At 45.3% G+C, this 12,867-nt stretch overlaps 1 protein-coding gene across 2 annotated transcripts in view; it reads left to right on the top strand.

The window, feature by feature from the left end:
- Positions 1–11,527, top strand: part of LOC112263561 (coiled-coil domain-containing protein 102A) — a 68,007-nt gene extending 56,480 nt beyond the window's left edge. For both annotated transcript variants that reach the window (XM_024439973.2, XM_024439972.2), the window contains 2 exons: positions 740–843; positions 10,093–11,527. In XM_024439973.2, coding sequence (XP_024295741.2) covers positions 740–843; positions 10,093–10,222 — 234 coding nt within the window. In that variant the 3' untranslated portion in view covers positions 10,223–11,527. The remainder of the gene's footprint in view (positions 1–739; positions 844–10,092) is intronic.
- The last annotated feature ends 1,340 nt before the right edge of the window (positions 11,528–12,867 follow it).

Genomic DNA, 12,867 nt, shown 5'->3' with positions numbered 1-12,867 from the left:
TTATCTGTATTCATGGTAGCGTCCACATTCATGTAGAGGTGTTCAGAAACATGATATTCTTATTGACAATCAAAGTGACTCCAAAATGACACAATACATTATCTACCATTCATTTATTTTGGGCACAAAATAATCTGACACACAACCTAAACAAACAAGAGTTTGTAGAGTCACGACTTTGATGTAGTCATTGCGTGCCATGAATATGGGACCAAATGCTTCACTTTTTGCTACTTTAATACAAATGTAAGTGAATTTGTCCCAATACTTTTGCTCCCCTTAAATGGGGTGAATAGGTACAAAAAGTGCTGTCATTTCTAAGCAGTTCACCTGATATGGATGGAAATACCCTCAAGTTAAATCTGACAGTCGGCACCTTAACCTCATAGTCATTGTTTGATTTTAAATCCAAACTTTTGGAGTATAGAGCCAAAAGAAGAAAACATGCTTCACTGTCCCAACAATTACAGAGGGCAGTGTAGATACAGTAGATACTGTACACATACTGTACATACTGTCAGTAAGTGCTTGTGTTGGGTATCTAGGATTTTGATCCAAAGTATTCATTTCAGAATACTGATTCTGGGATTTGTAGTCTGGTGTAACTTTGATTTGCAATGACCGATTTCTCCCTCCCTCCCTCCCTCCCTCCCTCCCTCCCTCCCTCCCTCCCTCCCTCCCTCCCTCCCTCCCTCCCTCCCTCCCTCCCTCCCTCCCTCCCTCCCTCCCTCCCTCTCAGCTGGATGAGGCCCATAATCAGACCAGGAAGCTACAGCGGTCTCTGGATGAGCAGGTGGAGCAGTCAGAGAACCTCCAGGTCCAACTGGAACATCTGCAGTCCCGGTACGATTGATTCTGACACACACACGCATGCGCACACACTCATCATATGCTCTCTCTCTCACACACACACATGCGCACACACACACACACTCACATACACACCTCTCATATATGCTCTCACACACACACTCTACCTATGTTTATCTACATGCAGGAAAAGCACACTGTCACCAATGTCATACCCTTCTCAGTGGTCTTTGGTAGTGTAAGATGTTTAATCAGACAGTGTATGGCTGCCATGCTTGTGTAAACTCTAGTTCTCCCAGGTATCTTAGCTGGAGAATATTAGCCCACTGTGAGGCTTTTGTCTTAGTTTGTCAGGCAAGCATCCCTGCTCACATTAGGCCAGTCTGTCTACTAGCCGTCCTGTCCCCCAGCTCTCTCTCTCTCTCTCTCTCTCTCTCTCTCTCTCTCTCTCTCTCTGCCTTATCATTCCACCCGCGTCCCAGTTCATCCCCTCCGACAGCCAATCGCGGGCCGCCCAGTCACAGTTTACCGTAGTAACACAGAGCCTGTGTGCAGCACAGCGGTGCTGGCCCCCTGTAGCTTAGCAGAGGGGTGACAGGCGTGTTGGCATGGAAACGCCTTTAGGAACACACACACACACGGCCTCATGGAGCCCTGACCTGGAACAGTGAGGGAGTCAGGCCCCATCAGGTACCTAGTATAACACTGTACTGTACGTGGATGAACTCGCTTAAACCACATTAACCCTGATGCACGGGTCGTAGCTGGATAGGAGTGGGAATATTAATGGTTTAAAAAAAAGAATAAATATTAATAGATGAAGGATTTTGAGATTTAGTGGTTGTCCACTACCTCTCCGATTGGTATTTTACTATCCTATCACTCCTCTCTCTTTCTGTCATTTCTTTCTCTCCCATCTTTTCCGGCCACATGTAATGCTTTCCTTGATCTCTCTCCTCTGACTCTTTAAAGGGATAATGTGACATTATGGCAATAAAAGCCCTTTTTTCTACACACCCAGTCAGATGAACTAGCATACTAGCTGTTCCTATAGACCTTCAGCTAGTTAGCAATGGCTCCAGAAACGACCTACACCTTCCTTCAAACTACACGCAGAGACATACAAATGGTATCCATGAGTTCATCTGACCCTGGGGAAGTAGAAAAAAGACATTGCCAAAATGTCTCACTATCCCTTTAACCAGGGGAATAGTTCCCACCACATCCCAGCCTGTCTGTCTGAGATATAAATAGTTTAGTGGTCTCCCAGCTCCAGCCCAGTCTATGATCATAAAGCTAATGTCTAAATCAATACATCAGACCAGGCCAGGTGATCCGGGAAAACCTCTGTTGCATTCTGGGACAGCCAGTACTGTGTGTGTGTGTGTGTGTGTGTGTGTGTGTGTGTGTGTGTGTGTGTGTGTGTGTGTGTGTGTGTGTGTGTGTGTGTGTGTGTGTGTGTGTGTGTGTGTGTGTGTGTGTGTGTGTGTGTGTGTGTGTGTGTGGTGGGGAAGGGGTGGTTAGTGGCCCAGCCTGCCAAATGCTTATTTTACTGTAGCTTGTTAAAAGTCCATCCTTCACATCGATTTATCAATCAATCCTCTGTGGATCATCTAATCCTGTGCACACACGCTCAATGTAACAAGCGCACACACACACACACACACACAAACACAAACATACTCCACATAGCCTATACACACATGACCTTTGGCCCCCGGGTTTGTTAACAGGCCTAGGGTCAGTGGTGAGATAGTTGCAGACGGCGCTGAAGCGTGTGGATATAATGGCCTGGGAGAAATGGAGAGGGAGATAAGAGATGAACACGAAAGACAGACAGACAGACAGACAGACAGACAGACAGACAGACAGACAGACAGACAGACAGACAGACAGACAGACAGACAGACAGATGAGTCAGATGAGAAAGGTCCCTAACAATGGGGGGCGTTATTGTAATGCCGTCGCCATGACACTGTCAGAACGTTGTGAAAACAGAAAGGTCCTGATCCAGAGGTGTGGTGATGTCATGTGAGGCATCTTTACACCAGGATCTGGCCTTTACGCTTTGCGATACTGATACTGTGCCGCTCCAATCTGTCACACTGGACATAAACAACTAGCCACTTCTATGGCTGAGGTGTAGGCCTATTCTACAAGGCAGAATCAATGAGTTAGCCAGCTAACTTGCCTTAATATTCTGAGATGACTTATCATTTATTTGAAAAATAAGCTTGAAATGGGCATGGTCTAATTGATTCAACATCCAAAACCACATATCTAAGTTTAACTTTCTTAATGAACCATAAAATCAATAGTTATTCATGGCTGTTTATCAAAGATAGCTGGCTAACTCATTGATCCTGCTTTGTAGTACCCCTCTGGTCTGGAGACTGGTCCGCTTAATGGTCCACAAGAAACTTTCCAGTGTGATGGGAATGCATGTGCATGTGGTAAGAAAGGATGTTTTTCTTTCTGTGTGTTGTGTCATTTCTGGTGGACCGGCAGGACGTTCAGATCTCTCCAAATACTCGGCACTCTGAAGGCAGGTAGAAAGTGGATCAAATGAAGCATGTTCTTTTCTGTTGATTTCCCGTCACTGTAGCAGGCTTGTCTGTTTAGCGCAATCAGGGGGCCAATTCAGACTTCAAAATGGGACGCAGGTTGTGGAGCACCAACGATATGAGCAAAACTCTCTGAATGAACAGTGAGAGGCTTAACACGCACAGCCCCAATGTAGAGCTGTGGATGTTGACAGCTGGTTGTGTGCGCTGCCATTTGAAGTTCTCCTCTCGGCTTGTATGTCTTCCGAGGAGCCGCGTTAGTGGGTTTAACGTGATCTGAGAGGTGGTTATATAACAGAAGAGATGGAGTAGGAGAGGAGGATTAGAAAAGAGAGGGAAAGCGAGGGGGAAAAAACAACGTTGGTTTCGTCTATAGATTTAAGAGGAAGGGCTTAGGATTGTGTTGGTATTTGAGATCTTTCTAACCTTGATTTCTCTCTCCTTTCAATCTAACGTATAGCCTTCATACTGTATATTCGGAGTGTGCCACATTGCTATTTGATATTGTACCAGCTGTGAACAGACAGAAATGACACATTAGCAGTTTAGCAAGGCTGTTGGCTTTATAGATTAGCGTTCATGCATTTATAGCGGAGGCTTTGTTGTGGAAGATATTGTGGAAGCAATTGGGCATGAGTTTGATAAATTAATTATAGTAGCAGCATGAAAATATAGACTACCCACTGGGCACAGGCGCAATTTAATTGTTTAGTTTTGATTTCATTTCTGTTGAGTTGTCAACTAACGTGAATTTGACGTGAAATTAACAAAACATTTCATGTCATTGGATTTAAGTACAAGTTGTGTGGAAAAAACGGTAAATTCCCCTACGTTGATGACTTCTTAACCAATCACATTTATGCTTTTGTAATGACATGGAAACAATGTTGATTCAACCAGTTTTTGCCCAGTGGGTATCATTTCTCTATCCCCCCACCCCCTCTCTCCCTCTCTCCCTCTCTTTCGCTCTCTCTCTCTCTCTCTCTCTCTCTCTCTCTCTCTCTCTCTCTCTCTCTCTCTCCCTCTCTTTCGCTCTCTCTCTCTCTCTCTCTCTCTCTCTCTCCCTCTCTTTCCCTCTCTCTCTCTCTCTCTCTCTCTCCCTCTCTCTCTCTCTCTCCCTCTCTTTCGCTCTCTCTCTCTCTCTCTCTCCCTCCCTCTCTTTCGCTCTCTCTCTCTCTCTCTCTCTCTCTCTCTCTCCTCTCTCTCTCTCTCTCTCCCTCTCTTTCGCTCTCTCTCTCTCTCTCTCTCTCTCTCCCTCCCTCTCTTTCGCTCTCTCTCTCTCTCTCTCTCTCTCTCTCTCTCTCTCTCTCTCTCTCTCTCTCTCTCTCTCTCTCTCTTTCGCTCTCTCTCTCTCTCTCTCTCCCTCTCTCTCTCTCTCTCTCTCTCTCTCTCTCTCTCTCTCCCCCCTCCCCTCTTGTCCTCCAGATGTACTCTCTGACACCTTAAAATGGCCTTGCTAAGTGTTTGGGCAATGGAAAAGCTTTTAGTCGTTTAGTGGGTGACTGTGGTCAAAACACTATTATGTGTAATTTAGCGCCATTAAAAGGATCTCTGTTCCTGTCAGTGAATCCCCCGGTAGACTAACATGGCCTGGGGAAAAGAGAGGGTCAATCTAGGCCTCTGGCTCCATCATACTAGCCTGATTCCACATCTGTTGGTATTGTCCTGCTAACTCCTGTATATAGTCAATAACAACAGACATTGACAGGACAGCACAAACAGACCTGGAACCAGGCTAGCATTACACCACAGAGGATGAGAACAGAGAGTAGTAAATGGGAGCACTAACACAGATACTGCTTCTTGGAAATACTTAACATAGTATATTCTGTACTTGCCAGGGTTTAGTTTTCTCTATGGCGGACATATCGTAGAGGCTGATTCTCTCTACCTGGTTGAATAATCTAATTTGACGGAGAGTGATCCCTGGCTGTGTGGGAGGCAGTGTTCTTTCTTTTTCTAAACTTAGGCTCAGTTCACCCTTGAGCCATTCTAGCTGTGCGTCATCACAACACACACAGCAGCGCACACTACTGCAGATTCACTGCGAACAGGCACGCCAATCCATTCTGCAAATTTCTAGAAATAGTTCAACTCTCTCACATCATAATAACATGAGTGGTTGTGTAGTTTTAATAAGGATGTTGTTTGTCAGGGCTGAGGTGAGGGAGTGTCCTTTGCTGGTTGAGCTGCAGCTCAGACCAGGGTCATCTATAATTGAGGAGGGAGTGGATTCATTATGTGAAGCTGTGTTGGGTCTTTGATTTGCAGAGTGAGGTGCTGAAGCCTGCGGGTGAGGGATCAGATATGGCCCCACAGAGCCACCGTGTCACATTAGTGTCATTTTGCCTCCCAACTGGATGCTGCATGGGGCACAGCTCAACACTCACACTGATCAATCACTGAACACTCACACTGAACACACACTGAACAATCACTGAACACACAGCTCAACACACACTGATCAATCACTGAACACTCACACTGAACACACACACTGAAAAATCACTGAACACACAGCTCAACACACACTGAACACTCATACTGAACACACTGATCAAACACTGAATACTCACACTGAACACACACTAAATGCTCACTAAGCACACACTAAACACACTGAACACACTAAACACACACTGAACACTCACACACTGAACACTCATACTGAACACACTGATCAAAACTGAACACTCACACTGAACACACGCTGAACAATCACTGAACACACAGCTCAACACTCACACTGAACAATCACTGAACAAACACTGAACACACACTGAACATACTAAACACACAATGAAAACTCGCACTGAACACTCACTGAACACTCACACACTGAACACTCATACTGAACACACTGAAGAAACACTGAACACTCATACTGAGCTATCACACTGAACACACACAGAACTCACACTAAACACACACTGAACTCACACTGAACACACACTGAACACACACTCAATGCTCACTAAACACACACTGAACACTTACACTGAACATATTGAACACACACTGAACACTCACACTGAACACTCACTAAACACACTGAACACACACTGAACACTCACACTGAACACACACTGAATGTTCACCAAACACACACTGAAGACACACTGAACACACACTGCACTTTCATTAAACACACACTGAACACTCACACTGAACACACACTGAACTTTCACTAAACACACACTGAACACACACTGAACTCAAACTGAACACTCACTAAACACACACTGAACACACTCACTCCTCTATTTTTGGTATTGTTGCACACTTGAACAATGTCACCGACTTTCAAGCGTGTAGAAGTTTAGACATGCCGCCTTTATCATCACTAGGTCTCCTTCTGACTATGATCATTAGTCTCTGTATCACAAATATGTAAATTCTCATTATCTTAAAAGGATATAAACTTGTACTAAACACTTTTACTTTATAAAACAGTGAAGAAGTGATACTATGGACACATTCACATTTCCACTCATATTCAAGGTTACAGATGGCTAATTCCATAACTCACTGTGACGCACCACCTTGCCAGTTGGCTAGCTAGACACTCGGTTAGTATACAACACAGTAGGTGTATTTCTCTGTATCTGGAGAACTTTAAAACAAGAATCTCTAATGTACTTGTTCTCTTGCTCAGTTGTGCACTGGTGCCTCCCACTCCTCTTTCTATTCTGGTTAGAGCCAGTTTGCTCTGTTCTGTGAAGGGAGCAGTACACAGCGTTGTACGAGATCTTCAGTTTCTTGGCAATTTTTCGCATGGAATAGCCTTCATTTCTTAGAACAAGAATAGACTGACGAGTTTCAGAAGAAAGTGCTTTGTTTCTGGCCATTTTGAGCTTGTAATTGAACCCACAAATACTGATGATCCAGATACTCAACTAGTCTAAAGAAGGCCAGTTGTATGTCTTTGTTTCAGTATGGTCAGGGCGTGAGTTGGGTGGATTGTCTATGTTCTTTTTTCTATAATTTGGGATTTCCTGTGTTCGGCCTGGTATGGTTCTCAATCAGAGGCAGCTGTCAATCGTTGTCCCTGATTGAGAATCATATTAAGGTAGCCTTTTTCCACCTGTGTTTCGTGGGTGTTTATTTCCTGTTTAGTGTTTTTTCATTCACCTTACAGGACTGTTCATTTGTCGTTTGTTGTTTTGTTCAGTGTTCAGTTATTTGATTAAAAACATGAACACTTACCACCCTGCGCTTTGGTCCTCATCTTCTTCCACCACAGACGATCGTTACAATTAGCCTTTTAAAATTATAAACTTGGATTAGCTAGCACACCGTGCCATTGGAACACAGGAGTGATGGTTGCTGAAAATGGACCTCTGTACGCCTATGTAGATATTCCATAAAAAAATCTGCCGTTTCCAGCTACAATAGTCATCTACAACATTAACAATGTCTACACTGTATTTCTGATAGATTTGATGTCATTTTAATGGACAAAAAATGTCCATTTCAAAGAGACCCCAAACTTTTGAACGGTAGTGTACATGGCACATCAGACATGCTGCCTCTATCATCACTAGGTCTCGTTCTACTGATGGTCAATAATCTAAGAGCCCTAAGACCTCTGAGATCTCTTAGCTGGCTTAACTGTGCCTGACATTGAGCATTAGTCAGTAATAACTACAATAACCATCTTTTATCCTAAAGTACTGGCCTGCTTTGCAGTACCATGTGATTGTCTAAAGATATTACCCATAATAATAATATAAAAAAGAAGGGTGGCTATTTTTTATGCCTAATATTTCTATGGGTCCCACAGTATCATTACTGACTGATTAGCGCCCCCAGCTCACATTGATTACTCATGAACTTGGACAGCTCATAATGTAAATCTCATTATCTGTTTCCAGCCAGCTCACCCACCCTCTCATATTCAATGAGTCAGTCAGTCAGTCAGTCAGTCAGTCAGTCAGTCAGTGAGTCAGTGAGTCCTTCAGTCAGTCAGTCCTTCAGTCAGTCAGTCAGTCAATCAGTCAGTGAGTCCAGTCAGTCAGTGAGTCCAGTCAGTCTGTGTCCGTCAGTCAGTCAGTCAGCCAGTCAGTGAGTCCTTCAGTCAGTCAGTCAGTCAGTAAGTCAGTCAGTCAGTGAGTCAGTCAGTGAGTCAGTCAGTGAGTCAGTCAATCCTTCAGTCAGTCAGTCAGGGAGCACTTCAGTCAGTGCGTCAGTGCGTCAGTCAATCAGTAAGTCAGTCAGTCAGTGAGTGAGTCAGTGAGTCAGTCAGTGAGTCAGTCAGTGAATCAGTCAGTGAGTCAGTCAGTTAGTGAATCCTTCAGTTAGTCAGTGAGACAGTCCGTCAGACAATGGGTCAGTCAGTCAGTCAGTGAATCCTTCAGTCAGTGAGTCAGTCAGTCAGTCAGTCAATGAGTCAGTCAGTCAGTCAGTGAGTCCTTCAGTCAGTCAGTCTGTCAGACAGTCAGTCAGTCAGTCAGTCAGTGAGTGAGTCAGTCAGTCAGTCAATCAGTCAGTCAGTGAGTCAGTCACTCAGTAAGTCCTTTAGTCAGTCAGTGAGTCAGTCAGTCAGATAGTTGGTCAGTCAGTGAGTCAGTCAGTCAGTCAGTCGCCAGTCAGTCCCAGGCAGGTAGTGGTGCAGTGGTGGCTGGCCTAGTGTTGTTAGCTATCGTAGGTTCATGAGTGCTACTGTCTAGACTCTAGTTGATCAGCAGTGTAACTGCATGGCCTGGGAGCTGGGCTGGTCTGGGGTCTTGGCTGGGCTCCTCCTCTCTAATGAGTCCTCTATTTACCTGGACAGCCTCAGACGCCAGGCATTGTCTTCAACACAAGGTTCCTGACGGTTAAGCTGTTGTGTCCTAATAAAGCGTGACAGCATATATACTGAACTTGCTACGACACAGGGGAAGGAGTTGGAGAAAGTAGAAGAGAGAGAAGGAGGGAGCTGGAGAAGGTAAAGAGAGAGCGAAACAGACAGGAAAGAGAGAGCGTGTTGGTTTAAGGAATTAACTGCGTCTGCTTTTCCTTTGTACCTGTTTGTCTTTGTCATTATGGCGCAGACCGAGCCGACTGCAAACACGCAGGTAGGATTTTGGGCCCAAGTCAAGGTGATGAATCATCTCAAAATGAAGATCAATTCGGCAAGCGGCTCGTTGATAAATAATTTAAGCTTTTCTCTGAGCCTCAGAGGGATTCATTACAGCCAGGCTTGATGGGAACCTTCTGCTGAATTTCAAAAAATGTACCTGGGTTGTAGAGAGCAGACCTCCGCCTTCTCTCTCTCTCTCTCTCTATTCCTCTCTCCCTCTCTCTTCCTGTCCCCCCACTCTACCTCTGTAGAGATAATGTTAGTATTTCACTGTTGTCCATGTGACATGATCACCAGTATAGCAGCCGTGGCTCAGTAACTGGTCATTGCTGGCTAACTGAGTGTTACCTGGCAACGGAAGCAGCTCCGTTGTGCTGGGCTTTTAGGCAATGGTGAATTATGCATGGTTTGTTTATCCGACGCAGAGTCCTGAAATATGCCTTTGTTTACTCGCTCACCGTTGAGATCTCCACAGTGATTTTCTGGAAAAATGTAACTTAATTGTTTGGGGAATAATCAGACTTTTACAGGAGAAACATAATTTTGACAGCACTGGGCCTTTAAGTGCCAGTTGTGGAAAATGGAGATCAAAACCTGAAGTAGCCTTCTCACTCAAGGCCACTCACTTTTCCTCTCCTCTGTGTTCCTCTGTTCTAGACTGCGGCGGCAGAAGAGCCCGGGCCTGTTTGGGAAGATGAGGTCAGCTCGGTTCAGCCCGGAGAACCCAGATGGACCGCCCAGCGACCCAGACGAAGAGGAGGAGGAGCTACAGATCCAGATCCCATGAACAAAGGAAGGACACACAGACTCTAACTTAGGGCTCTTCATTTCACACCGTGTGTGTCCCATAGACAGACAGACTGATCGTTGGACAGCTGTGATCTCCATTGACCTGGCTCATCCTGTTAGAGACAAACACTGGCACATGGTTGTCATGGGCAAGGTTGCCATGGAACCCGTCGCCACCTGTACCCGTGAACTACAGAGCTACCAGCAGGGTTCCAGAGAGAGCCCTCCCTACACGACAACTGACAGTACACTACACTACCACACTACAGTACAACCCACAGTGCACTACAGTTACAAGCCACTACAGCCTGAGCCTACAGCCCTCTAGATCCCAACCATCATTACCATCACTCCCATATCTACAACACCCTCAGTGGTGAAACTCTCGCAATCACACTGCTACCCAATCCTCGGTCTGAAACTCATGCCTCCTCTTCCACCCTTCCTTCTCTTTCTCTTTCCTGAGTTCCGTCTCCCAGTGAATGTTGTACAGTATCCTTCCTGATGTATCAAAACACGGAAAAGGGCGTTGACCTAGCTGTGATGTTCCGGTAGTGTTCTGGTAATGTTATGTAATGCGTTTGATATCGTTAGCTATGCACACCGTTCAGTACAGTAAAGGTCATTAGCCATCAGGTCACTGTGCTCGGCGCCTGGCACCTGGGCTCATCATTAGTTCATCAGTGTTTTGGGCTCAGCCTCAGACAGCTAAATTCTCCCAGTATGAGGGACAGGTAGTATTCTTGGGAGAGACTGGGACAGGATATGAAGGGACATTAAGGGCCCTCCACCGCTATGTCCCCTCACCGTAACCACTAAGGGACAAGGTGCTTATGTAGAGGACGGGTCCGTTAGACCTACAGTATTTACCTTCTGGACATATTGGGTTGTTCATTCTGAAAGAAACGTTGGTGGTCCAATACACACATCCTTAGGAAAAATGTAGGCGCCCGGGCTGATTAAGTACATACTAGAGAAGCACAGAAAGGGCCTGCACACCGCACGGTTTTGATCCACAAGGATCTTCGTCAGGCCCCAAGACCCTCGTGGATGGAGACGTGGTCAATGATGTGGTCATTGGGAGCTTATTCAGTGTGCAGGCCTTTCTGTTCTGTTCATTCTGAAAGCAATAAGGCATCGGCTATAAGACATCAGCAATAAGACACCGCTTACTCATCTGCTACTACAGGGACCCAGTTATTTGTCACGGTCATGCAAACTATTTATGTTGTTGTTTTTGATGATTCATCTGTAAACCACAGTGTTTTTTTTTGTATTTAGCTCTATAAATGTTATAAGTGTACATGTAAACCTTGCTTTGTTTGTCTCTTGTCATGAGCATTGTGTCAGATGTGTGTGTACGTTTAAGACGGTGTAATATCTTGATAGAGGGTCATCTGAACATCAAAGCCGCCATGAACTCAACATGGTGGAGTGGGGGGGGTCAACGTTTGAATGCCTATTGTGACATGAGAGAAATCGAGTACGAACTTCGTGCCAAAGTGGAGGTGAATCACGAAAGCAAAGACAGTCAGATGTGTTTCCCTCAAAAACAAGACACGTCTATCTCGGGATGTGATATCTTCACGGCTCGGGGGCAGAAGAGAAACGCCATTGATGTTGTGTTACACAACAACGCCAGGTCCTTGTGTTAATACATTGGGAATCTGCTCAGCAGAACACGGTATTGTCCAGCCCGCTGCAGTGATGTTTCCCCATAGTGCCATCAGTCTTATGACGTCTAGTCTCTTAGAAGTCTGAGTCTAACGGGTTTCCTCTCCCAGCCCTCTGTCAGCAGGATAGTATCACACAGGAAGCTTCCCACACAGGAGCTGTTCCTCCCAACATCTTGTCGTCGTCCTCCTTTGTGCCAGTGGATTGAATTGAACATCCTTTGGCTGTTATGATCCCTTATTGATGGCACTTGTTAAATCCACTCTAATCAGTGTGGATGAAGGGGAGGAGACAAGTTAAAGAAGGATTCTTATGCCTTGAGACAATTGAGACATGGATTGTGGATGTGTGCCATTCAGAGAGTGAATGGACAAGACAAAAGATTGAAGTGCCTTTGAACGGGGTATGGTAGTGCCAGGCACACCTGTTTGAGTGTGTCAAGAACTGCAACGCTGCTGGGTTTTTCACACTCAACAGTTTTCTGTGTGCATCAAGAATGGTCCACTACCCGAAGAACTTCCAGCTAACTTGACACAACTGTGGGAAGCATTGCAGTCCACAAGGTCCAGCATCCCTGTGGAATGCTTTTGACACCTTGCAGAGGCCATACCCCCAACAAATTGAACCTGTTCTGAGGGCAAAAGAGAATACAACTCAATATTAGGAAGATGTTCCTAATGTTTTGTACAATCACCTATTTCTCAAACCTGTATGGTTGTTCATGTTTTGATGGCTGACACTGAGGTATTGGGTTGAGTGCAGGTTGAGGTGGAGTGCAGATATGGCTGGAGATCTCTGACAGCGCAGACCTCTGGTTCTCTCCGCTCGGACCTTTTCACTCTGTTCTCTCCTTTCTGTCCTCTCTTCTCTGCCCTCTTCTCTCTTTCCTCTTTTCTCCACCCTCTCTTCTCTCTCCTCTCCTCTCTGTCTTCTTCTCTCTGCCCTCTTCTCTGGCCTATCCTCTCTGGC

The sequence above is a fragment of the Oncorhynchus tshawytscha genome, linkage group LG12, assembly GCF_018296145.1.
Source record: "Oncorhynchus tshawytscha isolate Ot180627B linkage group LG12, Otsh_v2.0, whole genome shotgun sequence".
Taxonomy (NCBI): Eukaryota; Metazoa; Chordata; class Actinopteri; order Salmoniformes; family Salmonidae; genus Oncorhynchus; species Oncorhynchus tshawytscha.
The sequence above is the reverse complement of the archived record's forward strand: the minus strand, read 5'-3'. Positions and strand labels throughout refer to the sequence as shown.